General features: G+C 37.1%; 1 protein-coding gene across 1 annotated transcript in view; it reads right to left on the bottom strand.

The window, feature by feature from the left end:
- The window catches only part of LOC311183054 (bifunctional heparan sulfate N-deacetylase/N-sulfotransferase 3), a 126,878-nt gene that overhangs the window by 50,946 nt on the left and 56,489 nt on the right, over window positions 1-19,443 (bottom strand). The window contains exons 4-5 of the mRNA XM_084252282.1: window positions 15,552-15,737; window positions 8,590-8,718 (exon numbers count right to left, since the gene is read on the bottom strand). Coding sequence (XP_084108408.1) covers window positions 8,590-8,718; window positions 15,552-15,737 — 315 coding nt within the window. The remainder of the gene's footprint in view (window positions 1-8,589; window positions 8,719-15,551; window positions 15,738-19,443) is intronic.

Here is a 19,443-nt window from a genome sequence, read left to right as displayed (position 1 = left end):
GGTAAGTGAGGTCCCACAGAACATTGATCATTAGCCATGGGCAGCCAGGTAAGAAAGCCGGTAATTCAATCCCACAAAGTAAAATCCTGTTAAGACCCTATTAGTTATTACAGGGCAGACTTAAGTAGTTTAAATCTCAAATACAATACAATACAATGTGCCCTGGGGGTGAGATTGAACAGGATTATAAAGCGCATTTAATGGAACAGGTAGCCAAACTGGTGAAATCCTCATTTAAATGTATCTAGAAACCTCTAATTTTTCTCCTTGGCCCTCATCTCCCTTTCTTGAACTGGATTCTCAGGACTTTCTGGTGAGCAGTGAGAAATGATCTGGCTTTGATGAATTCTTCTAGGACTGAAGTTCCTACAACCAAGACAGAAGTGAGAGGGCAGGGAACTGAATTTCACATCATCAGGATCACTCTCAGAAGTATACAGACTTACTCATAAGATGTTTAAAAGGCATTAATTAAAACACAATAACTGGATATTGTAAACAACTAGTTGTTTCTAAAACACATTCATGTGTTTTTTCATAGACTTTTGTGCTCGCTCTTCCCTCTGCCTGGAGATGATCAAGGTTAGTAGTCACACACGGTTCTGAGATCATTGCAAGATGACTGGCTTCTACTCAATAGAGAGATGTTTGGAAGATGAAAAATAATGTAATTTATATTTTATTGCCCCTTCAATTATTTGAGGATGCTGTAAATCTACAGAAAAGAAAAAAATTAGGACAGGAAACATCATTATACATTTCACTTGCTTACAAGTCACTGCATTTGCTTCATATTTCCTTCTTTCTCTCTTTAAATATATCTTTTATTTTGCTAAATGATTTGAAAGTAAGTTAGAGATCAAGATACTAGCACCTAATCCGTTAGTATGCATCATCTAGGAACATGTGCCAGTTCATTAAATATCACTTAGGAAAACATTGATTCAGCATCACCTATTGTACAGTTAGTTCACATTTATATTTCCCCAATTGTTCCTTAATTGTCTGTGGCAAATGATATTTCCCAAAAATTGTCACACAACTTCTCTCTCTCTCTTAGAACTTCTTCTCACTCCACTGTAAAGAGGTGGAATCTAACTGAATCCTCCTTATCCTCTTTGATTTCAGGTAAACTATTGTGAAGGAAGTGATGTGACTTCTGAATCTAAGGCAATTCCGTTTCTGCTGAGCTTGCTGCACTGGGTACAGCCCTAAAGCCATCTGGCTGCCCTGAGGCTATCCTGCTGTAAGGAAGCCTCTAAAAGCCCAGGGGAGAGACCATATGAAAAAGCCTAAGACTGGAGAGATTCCCAGACAGCTGGCAGCCGCACATACTGCCTGGTGTTCCACTCTGGCCACCATCTGACCAAAACAGTCTGAGACACTGGGGCCAGGCTCACCAGTTCAGCCATTTCTGAATTCTGACTTAAAGAACCATGGGAAACAATAAAATGATAATAATGCATTTTTTTAAAAAGCCATTGTATTGCAGGGTAGTTTGTTACCCAGCAGTAATAAATAAAAAAAAAAAATAGACTTTTATAGATATATATTTTTTTAAAAAGTCAGGCTCTAATTAGGTTTTGAGATTTAGAAGTTAACATTAGGTAGTCATGTCTGTTAGTATCTTTTAAACAAGATTAACCCCCCCCCCTTTTTATTAGCATGGTATTTTCTATTTAGAAAAGTCCAGGATATTCACTTTATAGAATACACTGATGTTTGCAATTGTGAGATTGTTTCTTCATAAGTATGCTGAAGTTTAAAAAAAGTACTGTCAAGAATACCAAAAGGTATTTTTGAAGTTCTCTTTTTTTAATTGTGGTTAAAAAAATACATGACATGAGAAATGACCTCGCAACAAGTTGTTAAGAGTAAGGTATTAACTGTGTGCACATTGCTTTATAGCAAACCCTCAGAAATGTTTCATTTTGCAGACGGAGGATCTATACCCAGTGAACAGCAGCTCCTCATATCCTCTATTCCCTGGCCCCTGGCAATCACCATTCTACTACTACTTTTCTAAGAGTGTGACTACTTTAGAAGCTTCAAACAAGTGGAATCATGCGGTATTTGTTCTTTTTCATCTGCTTTACTTTTCTTAGCTTAATGTCCTCACATTTGATCCATGGTGTAGCACAGGACAGAATTCCCTTTCTTTTTTAGACTGAATAATATTCCATTGTATGTATGTACTGTATTTTTTTTTTTTAAGATTTATTTATTTATTTATACAAGCACTGGGTACAGTCAGAAGCGCGGGAGGGTGAGAGAATTCACCAGAGCCAGAGCAGGGAGCAGAACAGGCAGAAGGACCGAAGTACACTGCTGAGGGGAGCAGTGGGAGGCAGGAGAGGTCTGCGTGCCATGTGGGACCCTTGCCTGGCATCCAGGATCGAATCAGCACTGCAGAGGCTGCGGGCAGCTTTGCAACCCAGTGCTCAAGCACTGCGCCACTGGGGAGGCCCTGTACTGTATTTTCTTTATTTGTTAATCTGTTGAAGGACATTTAAATTGTTTCTACCCCTTGGACATTGTGAATAATGTAATGAAGTAGGACAGCAAATATCTCTTTGAGATCCTTTTTCCAATTCTTTTGGATATGTCAGAAGTGAGATTGCTGGATCATATGGTAGTTCTATTTTTAATTTTTTTAAACAAATTTTATTTTTATATTCCCCATGCAATTGCAATCCCCTTATTTTGACCCCAATCCCTCCCCTCCCCACCCTCTACCCCCCATAGAGTGTCTCTTGTTCATAGTTGTTTGTTGATTTTGATATTTTCTTTCTTACAGTTATTCTTTTTCCTGGTCCCTTATTTAAGTTTTCTAGATTCCTGCTATGAGTGAGACCATCCGGTATTTTTCTTTTTCTTTCTGGCTTATTTCGCTGAGCATGATCCCTTCCAGCACCATCCATGTTGCTGCAAATTGCATGTGTTTTGAGGAGACTCCATACTGTTTTCCCCAGAAGCTATAACAGCTATACCTTTTCACATTCCCTTGTTAGAGGTTTCACCACTGCACACCCATGAGGATGTAAGAGAATACATGTTTTCCTACAGCTTTGTTAACAGAATACTGTGTCAATCTTTAATTTAGTGCCTAAGAAATAGTATATCAGTATATTTATTTATTTATTTAAAATATTTATTTATTTATGCATACAAGAGCTGGGGTACAGGCCAGAGGTGTGGGGTGGTGGTGAAAGGATTCACCAGAGACAGAGTGGGGAACAGAACAGGCAGATTGACCAAAGTACACTGCTGAGGGGAGCAGCAGGTGAGTCAGGAGAGGTCTGCCGCGCCATGTGGGTTGCTCCCTGGCTGGCCGGGAATCGAACTCGTGCTGCAGTGGCTGTGGATAGCTTCAGAGGTTGCGTCTTTATCCTGGCTCCACCAGGGAGGCCCTTATTAGTATATTTAACTTAGTGTTTTATTCTTTCTATGAGTGAAATTTAGCATTTTAAAATACATTTAATGACTTTCAAAGGCTGTCTCTGGATGCCATGTTGGGAGAGAAATCAAAGTCCAGTAATGCAAAATCTCTTGAATCAAAGGAATTCTGTAATTGGTTACTTCCAGGGCAACCAGATTTTCCTTCAGATTCAAAGGATGGTACATATACAAGCATGACAAATTAATGCATTGTTATTTATTGAGGACTGACTATGTGCCAGACATTTTTCAGTATATTGTGATTATAAATAGAAAAAGACATGATGGTTTCTGTCAAAGAATGTACAAACTACTGGCGCAAGATAAACCTGGACAAGTTATGCTAGGGTTATGCCCATATGCTATGAGAACACAGGAGAAACTAAGAGTTCAGGAAGTCTTCTATGAATAGATAGATAACTGTTAGCTCAGAATTTTTTTTATATATATATTTTTTTTAAATAGAGGCATGTTTTATTTATTTACTTGTTTGTTTATACATGCACTGGGTATAGTCAGAAGCACAGGAGGTTAAGAGAATTCACCAGAGCCAGAGCGTGGAGCAGAGCAGGCAGAAGGAACAAGGTACACTGCTGAGGGGAGCAGCGGGTGGTAGGAGAGGTCTGTGGCGCCATGTGGGACCCTCCTCTGGTGGCCCGGAGAGCAGCTGGGGATTGAACCGGCGCCGCAGAGGCCGCAGGCAGCTTCGCAACCCAGCGCTCAACTGCTGCACCACCGGGGAGGCCCTGTTAGCTCAGATTTGTTGAAAGGTATTCCACCCTGAGGCAACAGCTCTTTAAGGCATAAAATGAGATAACAGATTGGGTTTAGAGTATTATACCTCATTCTGTGTGGGTGGGATAAAACGTGCCAATGTGAGATGACTGAATGAAGTGACCATAAAAGTGAATAAGGGCCAGGTTTAATATTTTTTTCCTAGTGAGGGAAAATTTCTAAAAGTTATGGGAAAACAGCCAAGGATTAAACAAGCAATAACATTGCATTCATTTCTTTAGCCTAATATCTGTTTTCTTAAATGTTTCAATAATATGTATTCCAGTGACTTAGTTTATCACACTCCTATTTTTCTTAGCTGTAGAAATCAAGAAGACATTGGCATGCTTTCTTATCTCACAGGGGCAAGTAATTATATAACACCATAGTTAGTTGTGAAGAACATTTCTAATAAAAAATGTGGAGGGAAGCAAATAAGTGAAATAAAATGGCTTGGCTTTACAGTTTAAAAGTTTTATCATATTATAAGTAACACCAATAGGGCCTGTTCTTTTAAGATAAAAAGTACATGGTTTATTATTCGTAGTTCTTTAAAAGTACATTCGACATTTCCCCTAAGCTATAACTGCTTGTGCTTTTCTCAAAAAGCACTTAAACGTCACTTTTCACCTAAAATGGAGATGACTTGCTTTTTCCTAGATAATGACCAGAAATTTTAAACCATTCACACATATTCCTCATACCAAGGAATGAGTCACATGAAGAGGTAATGTGCATCACTTAAGGCCAATTTAACCGGAAGCAGAAGCATTGTGATGGAGTGGTGGAAGCACTGAACTCAGAGTCAAAAAGAGCTCAGCCTCTCAACAGAATATGATAGGACTGAGCTTGAGACTAAAATTAAGTGACTGAGTAGATGATCTTTGTGGTACTTTTCAGTCTTAAGTGTCCATTGTTCCATGTCAGGCTATTTCATTCACACTTGTGAAAACTTGCCAAATATTTAGAGCACATTAAAAATTTCCTGGATCCAAATTTCACATAATTTCAAGCAGATACCCTGCTAGAATGTAGTTTCATTAAAATTAGACTTGATATCATTCACATTTGGAAAAGTACTAAATCAAGTGATAAACGGAAAATGTAACTATTCATGCATTGAGTCAATCATTTATAAAACACTTAGTGACCTCTTATTAGATTCAAAACGTTGATCTAGATCCAATGGGAAGCATAGAGGTGAAAGACTCATAGATCATTTCTGCAAGAATGCCCACTTGCATAGGAGAAAAGATGCGTAGACATGCAATCATGAGGTGAGGTAGGTGTTAGGTAACATGCGGGATTTACAGATAAAGAACTATTGTTCTATCATGTGTTTAAGGTAGCATGTAGTGTGTATGTGTGAGTATTCTGCTTATAAGAATACTGTTGTAGATATTTTATGACAATCAGACAAACAAAACGACAGTGATAATCTTTTTCAATCTTGTGATCTAAGGTACCATTGCTAAAACTGCCGAATTCCTTCTAGTTTATTTTCATGCTGATGTCTAATTTTCTCATTACTTTGTTAAAAAAAAAGGTTTAGTGTGGGATAATTTCTATTTATGCAGGTTACATTTTTGTATGAATATTCTTGTTTCACTTTTATCATCATCCACTCATCTGTTACTCCCATTTTAAGGTACTCATTCTATTCATATCCAAGGTTGTGAGTCTTCTTTAATTAGAGAAATATGACTTAGGGCAAGCTTTCAGGCATTTGGGTAGAAGGTGTGGTGAATAGGTGCTATATCAAAATGAGAAATGAAAATGCATTTAATAGATGCACATAAAGGCATAATAAAATACTTGGTAACAGCAGACATTTAAGGCCAGAGAGTTATTCTGTTTAAGGAGCACAGTTATCATTGTTGTGATTTATTCTAGTTTAACTGACCCTAGAATGCAGCCACCCCTCACCTCACCCTAAAACTGGTAAAAGTTATTGTAGTGCTTTGATATTGTGTTGACATACAAGAAGAAAGATTTTAAAATGCATTAATTAAAGTTCTGCTTATATTTTAACATTCAGCTCAAGTGTATCTAGAATAGATTCAAGTTCACAGGTATGTTTTCAAGATCCATCTACCTCTTGGTAGTAAACACCAACCTCATTCATCATTCTCAGAAAATGATACTTCTAATTGAGTCTTGGCTATTAAGCTTACAGTGGCTTTCTTTCAGATTCACTGTAATTGAAATTCTTATCTTTCCAGATGCTAATATCTACTTTGATTCCATCAAGTTTTTCTCATTCTTATTCTTACCTAAAGAAGAATAAATTAGCATGCTAATTTATAAATAATAAACTAGCATGCTTCATTGCACCTGGACATTTCTTAATTTTAACACAAACTAGAATGAAGAATTCATGGAAACAGACCACCCCTCCACACTTTATTCTGCAAGGGTAATGTCATTAATGATAGCAGCCTTCCCTTGGGGAAGTCTTGGGTTTCAGAGAACTCAAGAGAACTACAGTGGCTTCTAAAATTCTTATATTTGGAGTCAATATGACAGATGAAGTTACTTTGGATTTGTCTGTCATATGATGTGTGGTAAACCCTGTCATTTATATTGAGCCTGGTTGATTTGAAAGTACTGTCTATTGAAAGTTTCCTGAATGAAGAAAGAACAAGTTTTGTGGAGAAGTTTTTTTCTTCCTTTTATTCCCCATGAATCTTCTCACCAGGACACAAAAAACTACCTAATATTATTAATAGAAGCCTGAAAAGTACCACGGTTTGTTAAGTATTTAAAGAGTTTGTTTGACTAGTCCAAATTAGTATGTAATTTAGTAGTAAGTTAGTCCAAATTAGTATGTAAGTTCAACAAAACCTTTATAAGATTTTCTTTAATTAAGAAAATAATTTGGTTTTTAATTAGTAAAAAATATAGTATTTCTTATGAATTATCTAATTTAGAATGTCTCCAATGTTAAAGTAGGTCTACAAAGTTCTGAAATTACAGTACTACTAGGAATTTCTTAAGCACCAAAGCAGCTATTGGTAAAAGAATCAAACAGATGATTATCTTTCATAGTCCTATTACTCTCTGATGAAAAGAAATGTAAAACATCAGAATTTTATAGATTACAGATTAAAGAGTCTTAAAATGATTGGTGAAAATGTTAGCATATTAAGAATATTTTAACTGAGTCTTCCATTCAAAATCAGGCATAGATTTAACTCTTTTACCTGTATTTACTGGCTGAATTGCAGACAAAGCGAAGGAAGCCATATGAGATGATGCCAAAGATACTTCTATTGGTAAGGAATAGGTCAGTTAGAAGTCTCAGATTCTTTCTGATGTAAAAATCAGAATTATTTATTATCTTTGGGGTAGGAAGATCGATAAACTTCTAAAAGATGAAATGTTATGTACTCCAAATTACTGTGAATTTTGGGTGCACTAACTGATTCTGCCCAAAGATGAGTCATCTCTATTTGTGCTCATTTTCTAGGAAATAGCAACAGTTATAGAAATAGGTACAGTTATAGAATGCAAGCAGATGATGATAAATACCTGCAATTTTATTTGCCAGACCTTTAAAATTAAGGTCAAGAGAGGGCTCTTTTAAATCTTATTCTCTTAGCCTAATCTTTTCCAACTTTCATGCTGATAGAATTTTTTTTCACATTTGGAAAATTACATTTTTTTCCATCCTGAATATCGCTAATACCAGGGACAAACCCATACATCTCCTGTTAAACAAGCCTAACTTTACCTTTTATGTTATTGATTGCCTTTTCCTTACACATTATTGCAACTTCTTGTTCTTTCCCTGTACAACCAGAAATTAATGCAAATGGTTTATTGTAGCCTGGCACACAAACATTACAAAGTGGAGGAGGCGGCATAGTAGCCCACTAAAATAGGCTGCTCTGCCCCTGCCAGAGCCCCCACAAGATCTAACATGAAAGTATCCCAAATGACCACATTTGCTTATTTAATTCCTCTCTCACTTTTGCTTATACTTTTACTTTAAGTAGGAAATAAAAAAGGATAATAGAAGTATTGCCCACCTAAATGAGAAAACTGGTCCCCAGTGGAGATGGGAGTGTTGGAGACATGAAAAGCTTTTTCTCCATGAAAGCAAGAATCTTGGATTTCTGATCACTTTCCAATGCAGTGGAGGCTCTGTGGGAGCACTTCCCTGTCTCTATCCTATGTTCCTCATAGCGCTGCTAGTCATAGGATTAATTTGCCCCCACTTGTTGATGTGGTTCCATTTAGTTTTTACTACTGTTCTAGAGCTGGAACTTCATATCGATTTGGCTGATAACCACCCAAAACCTGACCTCTCAGGTTAATTTCCATCTGCCCTGTCACTTTTCATTATTTATTTGGAGAATAATTCGAAGTACTTACTGGGTTGAGGACCACAGTGAAGAAAAGTTCACCTCCTTGGATACTTTTGTCCAGCTCTTTAGGCCCTCCTGGATATTCTTTGTAGAAAATTGTATGAGTGAAAAGCCCACAGGTTTGTCTTGGAAGGACCTGAAGGAAGAATGTACAGTGAGGACATGGTCGCTGTCAACTAATTATTTTCTCAGGAAGATGATGTGCAAGCTGGTGTCATTATTTAATTCTTAAAATCCTTCACACTCTGGGAAAGCAAGAATGACAACAATATATCGAAGGAAACTAAGACAGACTTTGAATTATTTTAGCCCCTTATCTACTTTAAATCCCCAAGTGAGTACTTCTAATATGAGACCTTGCATATTCCAGCATCGTAAGAAGTAAAACAAAAAGGAAGCAAAAATAGGACTTTAAAAATAGTGGAATTGTCTGTGCTATATTGTAATTCTAGTAGAAAAAAATTTTAAGGATAATACTTTCTGCCAAATTCTACACATGCTTTAGAAAATGAAGTCAATTCTTAATGTGATTCTTAGGAAGTGACATTTTAAATTAGAACAAATATTTGAGACACAAATCATAGGATCTGCTCTAGTCTGGGCGGACTACTGCCAGCTGTAGTAATTGCCCCAAATTCTAAGTTTAAAGCCTGCCAGTTCCAAAAGTAATAACGATATTATTCATTTGGTTAGTAATTTTTATGAAGTGTCACCAACAAAATCACAAAAGGTCACTTAATAAAAGGTCTTCTTTTCACCCTTTGTATAGGAAAGTAATTATTTACTTCAATTACATATTTGGGATGTAATAAGGAGATTTAAAAAAAAAATTCTTACAGCTTTCCTGATAAAAATATCAGTGCAGTTATAAAAAAAAAGGTGTGAAATAGAGCTGTGCAAGATGGTACACTCTTCAGTTAAATATTTTTTTATATAATTTTAAAAAAGATTTTATTTATACAAGAGCTGGGGTACAGGCCAGATGTGCAGGAGGGTAAGAGGATTCACCAGAGACAGAGCAGGGAGCAGAATAGGCAGATGGCCTGAGAGCACTGCTGACGGGAGCAGCGGGTGAGACAGGAGAGGTCTGCCGTGCCATGTGGGTGTCTCCCTGGCTGGCTGGGAATTGTACCAGCACTGCAGAGGCTGTGGACAGCTTCACAGCACTATGTTCAAGCTGCTGTGCCACCGGGGAGGCCCTTCAGTTAAATCTTACATGTCTTCAGTATGACCTGTGCTGTCACTGTACATTTGAAATAGCAGAATATTAATGAATGTACTTTGAGACTTCAGGTTTTACAGAATCTTATGTGTGTGGGTCTTCTGCTTATTGTCTGAAGCCAATCAAGTGTTATTTTTTCTGACTTGATTAGTAAAGCACATTTGGTTCTTTAAGTGTTTTCAAAATATTACCTATACAGGATTTCCCGTGCATTGCAACCTTTTGCAAATATACTAGTTCTTATTTCTCTCAATTGAATGTATATTATAATAAATTTCAATCCAGTCCTTGGAAAATTTTTTATAGAAAACATATTTCTTGGCTCAGTGAATACATTGTACATTGCCTTGTAAATCAGAACTTTATATATCTTATTATTTTGGTAAATTGGAAAAAGTTATATATTTAAAGCTACTTGGTGAAATAGTAAAATGAAGTTCACTTTAACTATAGAGTATTAGGTCTGGTGGTTCCTACATTGAAAAGCATAATACTTTCTCATAATGTAATGTACAAACTCAACAAGAAAGAAAAGTGCAGAGCTCTCATAACAGAAGTAAGTATATTCCCTAGCAAGTTACAGACATATCATTAGTTAACTATTAAAACTTTATTTAGCATTTATTCACTTACTTACAATACTTATTTTAAACTCTTTGCACCCCTCCATATGCGCACATGCTTCACCAAAGCCCCAGTCCCAGTATCTCATCTTATCTCCTCCTGTCTTATCTATTCTCCCTCCAGCCACTGTATTTTTCATTCTGTAAGTTTTTGTGTTTTCTTTGGTTACCTATATTCCACAAATGAATGAAACAATCCAGTAATTGGTTAATGGCCTTTCATTTCTGACTATTCTCACTGAGCATCACCATTTCACAAGCCATCCAGATTTTGAAGGATTTAAGGTAGATTGGGGTGAGAAGACGCAAAAGTTAAAAAATGAATTGCTCATGTGTGATTAAATGTCAGATTAGTTTTACATTTAAAAGTGCATGGTTCTGAATCACTTTTAGGATTCAGGTTGAATATCTTGCTTGAAAAATTATGGAAGCAAAAAAAAATTATGGAAGCATACAGAGCCATCCTTAGGGCCTGCTTCACTGGCTGATTGTATGCAAAAAAAGAGAAAAGTGAAAAGAAATATGAGTTTTTGACTATTTATCAAATTACTGAGTTTGAACACAGTGAAGATGAAGTGCCATGCTTTACTTTGCAACTTTGGGGAGGACCACGCTCATTGAGAGCCTGACAGCTGCCAGGTGCTCCAGGATGGCCAAGGGAGCACCGCACGAGGGTACACTGCTAAGGGGAGCAGTGGGTAAGGCAGGAGAGGTCCAATTCGCCATGTGGTTTGCTCCCTGGCTGGGGATCAAATTCGTGCTGCAGAAGCTGTGGACAGGATAGGTTGCGTCTTAACCCCTTGTGCCACCAGGGAGGCCTGTGTCCACCTTTTTTAAGGTACTCTGCTGTGGACTGCCTTCTATTACTGATTCTGGGTGTATAATACTATTAAATTTAAACTTTGAGACATTAGTGAGCTCTTGAAACCCTAAAGTTGCTCATAGTACCTGGGAGGTAGAAATGATTGCCACAGTGAACAAGAATCTTGGCCAGTGGGACCTAAAGTCAATATCCTATACCTAAGGTCTTAACCTAGAATAATTGTTAATAAATGCTTCTGGGGCTACCAGTAAAGACCAGCTAGGAGGCTGTAGTGGGATTAACGGGAGTCTTTACCAATGGGTATTTCCATTAAAAACAGTAAGTAGATAATCAGGATCTGTTCTTACTGAGAGGTCTCTGGCTCTCTCCAATAGATAAAGTAATAGGACTAGAGACTCAGACTCTGGTCGGGATGCAATCACCTTGAAATGTAGTATGTTCTTAGTAGAGTTATAAGATGATATATTATAGGACCCTAGAGGAGATTAAGATCAGGGTGGGTAGTCAACTGCTTGACACTAACATGCTCTGCATTCAGTTATTTAAGATATAGGGCTTGCTATTGAGGAAGAGGAGTAAGCAGACCAGAAACTCTTTCAAGATGAATAAAATGACAAATACAATACTGCATGAAAACACAATACTGTTAAGACCTTGTAGCTGGAATGGGTCTGTGTTAGCTACATGGAAGTAGATGAAGACAGATTTTGTCTAGGTTGTTTTCAGGTTCCTGTAGGGCAAGTTAAGGAGTGTGGAAACAATTGAAAGTAACAAGGTTAGGAAGGCCTAGATGAAAGTGGCATTTTGGAGAGATGAAAAGTTTGGCACTGCCTGCAGTAGGAGGGGGATAGATAAAAGCTGTCAAGAGACAAAGTAGGAACTACTACCCCAATATTTGCAGGAAAATGATATAGTGAATTAAGGTTGTGGGAAAGGAATGGAAAGAAAACAAGGGAAAGAAAAAAATTTTGTAAGGGAATTATTGATAGGCTGTAGAGACTGATGGGAACTGGGGGGTAGGGTCAGTGTGATGTTTGAAGCACAGAACTGAATTAGGGATAGAGGATTGATAGCCAGTAAAAGAGAAGATAATGAGTTTCTTTAAGGCCTTTTGACTTTTTTTTTAAGATTTATTTATTTATACAAGAACTGGGGTACAGGCCAGAGATGCGGGGGTGAGAGGATTCACCAGAGACAGAGCGGGGAACAGAGCAGGCAGACTGACAGAAATACACTGCTGAGGGGAGCAGTGGGCGAGACAGGAGAGGTCTGCCGTGCCATGTGGGATCAAACCCACGCTGCAGAGGCTGTGGACAGCCTCACAGCGCTGTGCTGAACCACCTGTGCCACCAGGGAGACCCAAGGCCTTTTGACTTCGAATTGTGAATGGATTATAAAAACAAAGCTTTCCTCATCTCACATAGCAATATATGGGAATGACCTAATAATTGTAGGTGTGTTTATACCTCACCTCCTAGCTCTTTTGTATTTTGCAGTCTGTTCCTAGATGGCATATTGGTTCTTGTGGTCTCAACTTCTATCTGGATGACTCCAAGCCCTATTTCCTTTCTCTTATTGCATAGTCAACTGCCTGCTGGACATTCCCCTCTTGGAAATTCTCATTCAGGGGCCCATAAAGCAAATAAAGATGTTTTCCATGGATTGCTGCAGATGTGGAACCATGGGGACAGTTATAGCAATGCAAGAAATCCACTAGAGCTTGTATTACCTGCAATATTCATGCATTTATAATACAGGTAAAATACATTACAGGAGAAATGAAAAATGAAGATATCTTATGGGACTTAACTAAGTAAGTTTCCTGGCAGTACAGAGAGGAACAGAAACAAATGAAACAACAGTGAGTAAAGTCTTTAGAGACTTAAGTTCACTGTTCTACAAAGACTGCACATGATTTTAAAATGCCACAAGGGTACCGAATGCTTGTACATTATCATATAACCCAGGTCTTCAAACCTCTCTCTAGTCAAAAGGCTGGCAGCTTGGGGACCGTGAGTTCATTTTCAGTAAAAAGGAATGGCAGACTGGAATAAAATATGGCCATTTATGTCCCTTGTAGTATTTACAGTGGTTTTTATAGAGGAAAATGTCAAAATAGCAGTTGATCCGAGTTAATGTCATTATCCATTCCGCAAGTTTTACAGACATTGGAAAACCATCTGAAAAGAAGTCAGTTACACCTAATTCTAGAGGATGACATCTGTACAAACAGTGACAGAGAACTGCTGTCCCTTTCATTGCCTGATGTCCCTTCCCAGTGTGTGAAGCTCAGTCAGGGGACCCATAACCAACTTTGCCAGTACTCTTTGAATTTTTCTGATTTAGGGAAAAATTTAGTTTCTATGTATGTATTTGTTCATTTCCCCCCAAGTTACATCAATTTGCTGGTTGTTCACAGAGCTATATAATTTTGGAATTACAACTTTATTTCATAAAATTTGACACTCATTTTTGATAAGAACACACAATAAAATGGGAATAAAAGAAACTTATCTCAACATAAAAAAGGCCATCATATGCACAACCGCAGCCAACATTATACTCAGTGGTGAGAAACTAAATATATTTCCCCTAATATTAGGAACCAGGCATGGATATCTACTCTTATCACTACTGTTTAACATAGTGCTGAAAGTCCTAACTAGAGCAATTAGGTGAGAGAAAGTCAAAAAAAGAATCCCAACTGGGAAAAAAATAAGTGAAAACATCACTATTTCACTATTTGCAGATGACATGATAAAATACATAGAAAAAAAAAAAAACAACTCTACCAGAAAACTATTAGAAATAATACAGTGGCAGGATACAAAATCAGTACACAAAATCTGTTGTTTTTTTATATGCAAACAATGAATGAAGAAATTAAGAAAATAATCCCATTTATAGTTATATCAAAAAGGATGAAATACTTGTGAATAAACTCAACAAAGGAGGTAAAGGACCTTGAAAACTAGAAGACACTGTCAAAGGAAATAAAAGAAGACACAAAAAATGGAAAGATATTCTATGTTCAAGGACTGGAAGATGAAATATTGCTAAAATGGTTATATTACCTAAAGGAGTTTACAGACTCAATGCAATACTATCAAAATCCCAATGATATTTTTCAAGGAAATAGAACAAACAATTCTAAAATATGTCTGGGACCAACAAAAGACCCCAATAGCCAAAGCAATCCAGAGAGAAAAGAAGAAGAATGAAGGTACCATGTTCCCTGATTTCAAACTATACTACACAGTGATGCTAACCAAAATGGAATGATATTGGAACAAGACAGAAATGAAATTCAGACAATGAAATAGAATATAGAGAACAGACAGAAACTGATACAAACTTGGACTGCCATGGAGGAAATAAAAGAAACTGAATCATTAGTCATTAGTTAGCATACAAAAAGTATTTAATTACTTATTATGGGAAATTTCACCAAGTATTATGCAAAAACATTCTTTGACAACATGCCTTTGTCACCAGTGTGAAAAGCAACACATACACACAAAAAGAGAGAAGCTCTGGAGAGACTGGACAATAGATACAAATTATTTAATTAACATCATCTGTTATTTGTACACTACGTTGTGCCTAGTAATGATTAAATGATTAGCCTGGCATGGTAAAGAAAAACAGTTTGAGGACCTCCCTGGTGGCACAAGGGGTTAAGCACAGCACTGTGAAGCTATGTGCAGCCTCTGCAGCACAAGTTCGATTCCAGGCTGGCCAGGGAGCTACCCACATGGCGCAACAGACCTCTCCTGTCTAGCCCGCTGCTCCCTTCAGCAGTGTATTTCAGTCAGTCTGCCTGTTCAGTTTCCCACTGTGTCTCTAGTGAATCCTCTCATTCCCCCCCGCCCCATACCTCTGGCTTGTACCCCAAGCGTATGCATAAATAAATAAATCTTTTTTAAAAAAGAACAGTTTGACTTGTAAGAGAGCAGCATGATTAATATAGAGAGAGTTGATATTAGTTTTATATAATAAGTAACTTTTGAAGAAATTAGGGCTTCTGTAAATCATCTGCAACCTAAATATCACTGCCTGTTTAACATCAGTAGTGTCAGTAAAAAAAAAAAAAATATATATATATATATTTTCAAGAAATTGAAAAGAAGCAACTTTAATATTAAAACATCCTTTATGTAGCTACGACAGATATACTTCCTGCAACATGGAGCTTTAAATTTTTAGCAGTTGGCTCTTCTCTTGTTCTTTCCTCAAGCGAGGAGTGTAAACATGGCAGGGCGGTGCCCCCACCCATACTGCAGACACTGCAGAAAGCTCACCATGATGTTTTTGTGGATGAAGCCCCTCCGGTATCTAGCTGGTTTCAGATGTGGATATTCTTCAGTGCTGGTGATTCGAATATTCCAAACTTTCTTCCAGGCCTCATAAAGCTGAACATGAACAGGGTACACGCCTGAGTGGTGAGGTGCCACCGCATAGCCCATGTCGGTTGGAATACCATGCTCCTAAAACCAAGCGGATGATAATGAGAATGTGGGAAGATTTATCTTGATCCTATTTTTACACTGCAATTTTGAAATACATTTAAATAAGTACTATAAATATATTTGTTTAAATTTACCGCTTACTTCATCATATGGTAAAATGAAAGTGAGGTGTGAAGACATCTTGACATCTGAAGCCTAGTGGGACTCCACCCGTCTTGATGTTCATACTTTTGTTTTAAGGAGGTGGTCGGACAGGACTAGTGACCTATGAGGAATTTGACAGAGCCTGCATTTTGCGTCTCCTGCCATAGCCACCAGTTCTTTAGATTGCTCACAATTTCCACAAGTTAAATGAAAAACTCTTGCTACAAGCATCACTCAGCACTCCCCACAAAGAAAATCAACATTTGTTAGAGGGAAAAAACACATTCTGAGTTCACGAGGCCTGCTGACAGGATTTTATTTTGCCCACTTTCTTCTGAGTCACCCCATTTCTGCTGGTCCCTGTATGTGGGCCAGTAAAATACCATGTTCCCTGTCTCTGAGAAGCATATCTTTCCGTTGGATAATGTCTTAAAATTTTATGGAGCAATCTTTAAAGTCAAGCCCTGATTATAGTGAAAGTAGAAGGTACTGAAAGAAGAAATTATTCTGGGAACTTAGTTGATTTGAAGCCAGGCTTTTGTGCATAAAATGAGTTCAGTTTATTTTTATTTCTTTTTAATTTTTAACTGAAAGTATAAATATGATTTCATGATATATGAAAGCATATCCTGACAGCTGTGAAAAGGTTGATGACAATATAATCAGATTTCTCTGCTGAATTTCCCTTGTCCATTAGATTTATTTTTTTATTGTGGTAACACTGGTTTATATCACTGTATATGATATAGAGGTATAGGATCACACCCTTCAGATGTATGTGACCACACCACACCCACCACAAGGCACCTGAAGGTAGTTTCAAAATTACAGAACATACCCACATACAGACTTGTAAAATAATTAATCAAATGTCATGAGTCTATTCAGTTGGTTCTGACTGGGTCTATAAATCCAAAAATAAATCTACATGAGGTTTAGATTATTTTGGAGGACATTTGTGACCACTTTGTATAGCTGTGCTTGTTCATCTCCACTTGAGATAGTCCATTATCATCCAGATGCATAGAGGAAAATTGCATGGGCATAAAAGATGAAACATGTCTTTTATAAAAAGAACACTCTTGGCTTTAGTAGTTGACAAGTATTTTTTCTCCTGAATGATATTTTATTTTTCTGTCTGTATTTTTCAATTGCTTTATGATCTTCAAAAGTTCCATCCAAACAGGCTTCCTGTGAATGAGTCATGACTTTTCTTCATGCCAAAGAGCAATTTCACATACAGAGAACCACAGTATCAGGCTGCAAAATGCACTGAATTGTGGAAATATGCTGCAAAGTGGCATAGAAAAAGTGGACAAGGTATGACTAGCTGTATTTGTTAGCCTAAATAACAACTGGAAGTGAAGTAAGTGCAAGAAGCACCTGAACACAAAAGGAAAACAGGCTGCTGATGGTTAGTCACTACCTGAGTATCTGTTCAGATGTCTTTATAGGGCATACAAAACCCTACAAATTTGATCCCAGCTTCAATCAGTGTTCATCCTCCCCATTTCCAACTTATGATGATTCCCTTCATGTCTTTGCTGTGTACTGTACACATTATGCCCCCAGTTGGAATGTCTCCTCTTATAAACTCTGCTCATCAGTTCCAACAGCAGTCACTAAGGTTGCTGAACTGGGAGCTGCCACATTGCCACTGTGAGACTGGGTGGTGGCTGCTCTTGGCTCCATTTGATATACTTTTTTTTCAAAGTTCTCCATGTCATTCAATGATACTGTCATCAACTAGCCAGCTGCTGAATTCAAAAGATAGATGCTATTCTCGACACTTGTTTCCTGACCCTCTCCTGAATCCATTCCATTACCATATCTTATCACTACTACTTACAGTATGTCTTCAATCTACCCACTTTTCTCCAGCTCTATCATCGTCATCATCACCCTACTCCATCTACCATTTAATCTATCACTTTCTAGCTTAACCCCCTACCTAAGCTACTTATTTCCTCTCTTGTCTTCTTCCTATCCATTCTCTACATAGCAGCCAATGTAATGTGTAAAAGACACAAATGTGATCATATGACTTCCTATAAAAATCTTTTACTCATACTTAAGATAAAATACATAATCCTTAGGATAGTCACAAACCCTGCATGAATGATCCTTGCTTTTCTTTCTTCCCTCATTGTGTACCCCCCTCCACATATCACTGTTTTAGTCATGTTTTTCTCCTGAAACTCACCAAACACTTTCTTACTCAGCATCCTCCCTGATGTGGTTTTCTCAGCCAGGAATGTCCCTATTCCATATCCTAACTTGGACAAATCTGACACCTCTAAAGGTATCTATCTATCTATTATTTTTTTCTGTTGTAATGTTCGAGAAGCCTTCCTTGTCCCCATCTAAATTAAGCCACATTAAGACTTTCTTTATATTCTTTGTTTGCTTTTCCTAGCACATAGCAAAGTTTGTAAGTGAATACTCTTAATATCTCTCTTCCTCAAGAAATAACAAGCTCCACGAGTTTGGATTCTGTTTTACACACGACTCTATGCCCCGTGCCTTTCTAAAGCAAGCACTCAATACCAGTGAGCAAGTGCATGAACTGATTCTGACCACCTTCCCTTCATTATCATTTTCATTTTCTCAATGATCTCTATTAAACACTTAGTTCACTTGCAGACTGGACATATGGTTAACTCACAGGGAAATATGAAACCTAATTAATACTTTAAAACATGTTTGACTGTAGTTCAACATTACTAAAGTGCAAAACAGAGCAGTTATTTATTATGAATTTATCTATGTTTAAATTATACCTTATAAAGTTGAAAATGACAAGATTTTTCTAAATGATGTATTAAAATATTTCTAAATAGAGACTGAAGATAGTTTTATCAAGCAAAAAGTGATGCTGTATTCCTTAGAAAAAATTTTTCCAACAACCAAAAGAGAAAGAAATGGTCTTCAGAATTTGAGCAACACAAGTTTATCACTGAAGAAATCATTGTTTATTATCATCTTTGACAATAATTATTTAAATTCTTGCTAGTAGTTAACAATGGTAACTACCTTTATTTTTTTCTATTTCTCTATTTCAGTCTTTCTCAACAGAAGAACCCTTTACATTTCCATCAATAATTGGAAGACTGACTGCCTATTTCCATTTTTCTCAAATTAGCTAGGCCACAAACTAATGTAAATTAAAAAAAAAAGTCAGTGATAGGAAATCAAACAGACATTCTGTTCTCTACAGTGGAAACACACTTCACTAACACAACATGATTTGGAAATACTTCTAAATGTTTATCTGAAGTTCATTTTCTGCAGACACTTGCTTAGAATGCCCCAATTCTTCAGTATATAGAGGTTCATGCTTCTTCAGTATGCAGAGGTTCTCATAGTACTGAGAATTTACCTTTACAATTTATATGGGCTTATGATAAGGTGGTGGTATATTGTAGAGTTCTTTTCTAGGAAAAAAAAAAAAATTTGCTTTGATTTTTTAAATGGCTTCCTTAAAAGCTGTGACCGAGAGATATTTGACATAAGAAAGAATATATTTTCCAGATGATGAAGCATGTTTGGAGAATGAAATTAGAACCTTTTCATATAAGGA

This window comes from Talpa europaea, assembly GCF_964194135.1.
Source record: "Talpa europaea genome assembly, chromosome: 13".
NCBI classification, from domain to species: Eukaryota; Metazoa; Chordata; class Mammalia; order Eulipotyphla; family Talpidae; genus Talpa; species Talpa europaea.
The sequence above is the reverse complement of the archived record's forward strand: the minus strand, read 5'-3'. Positions and strand labels throughout refer to the sequence as shown.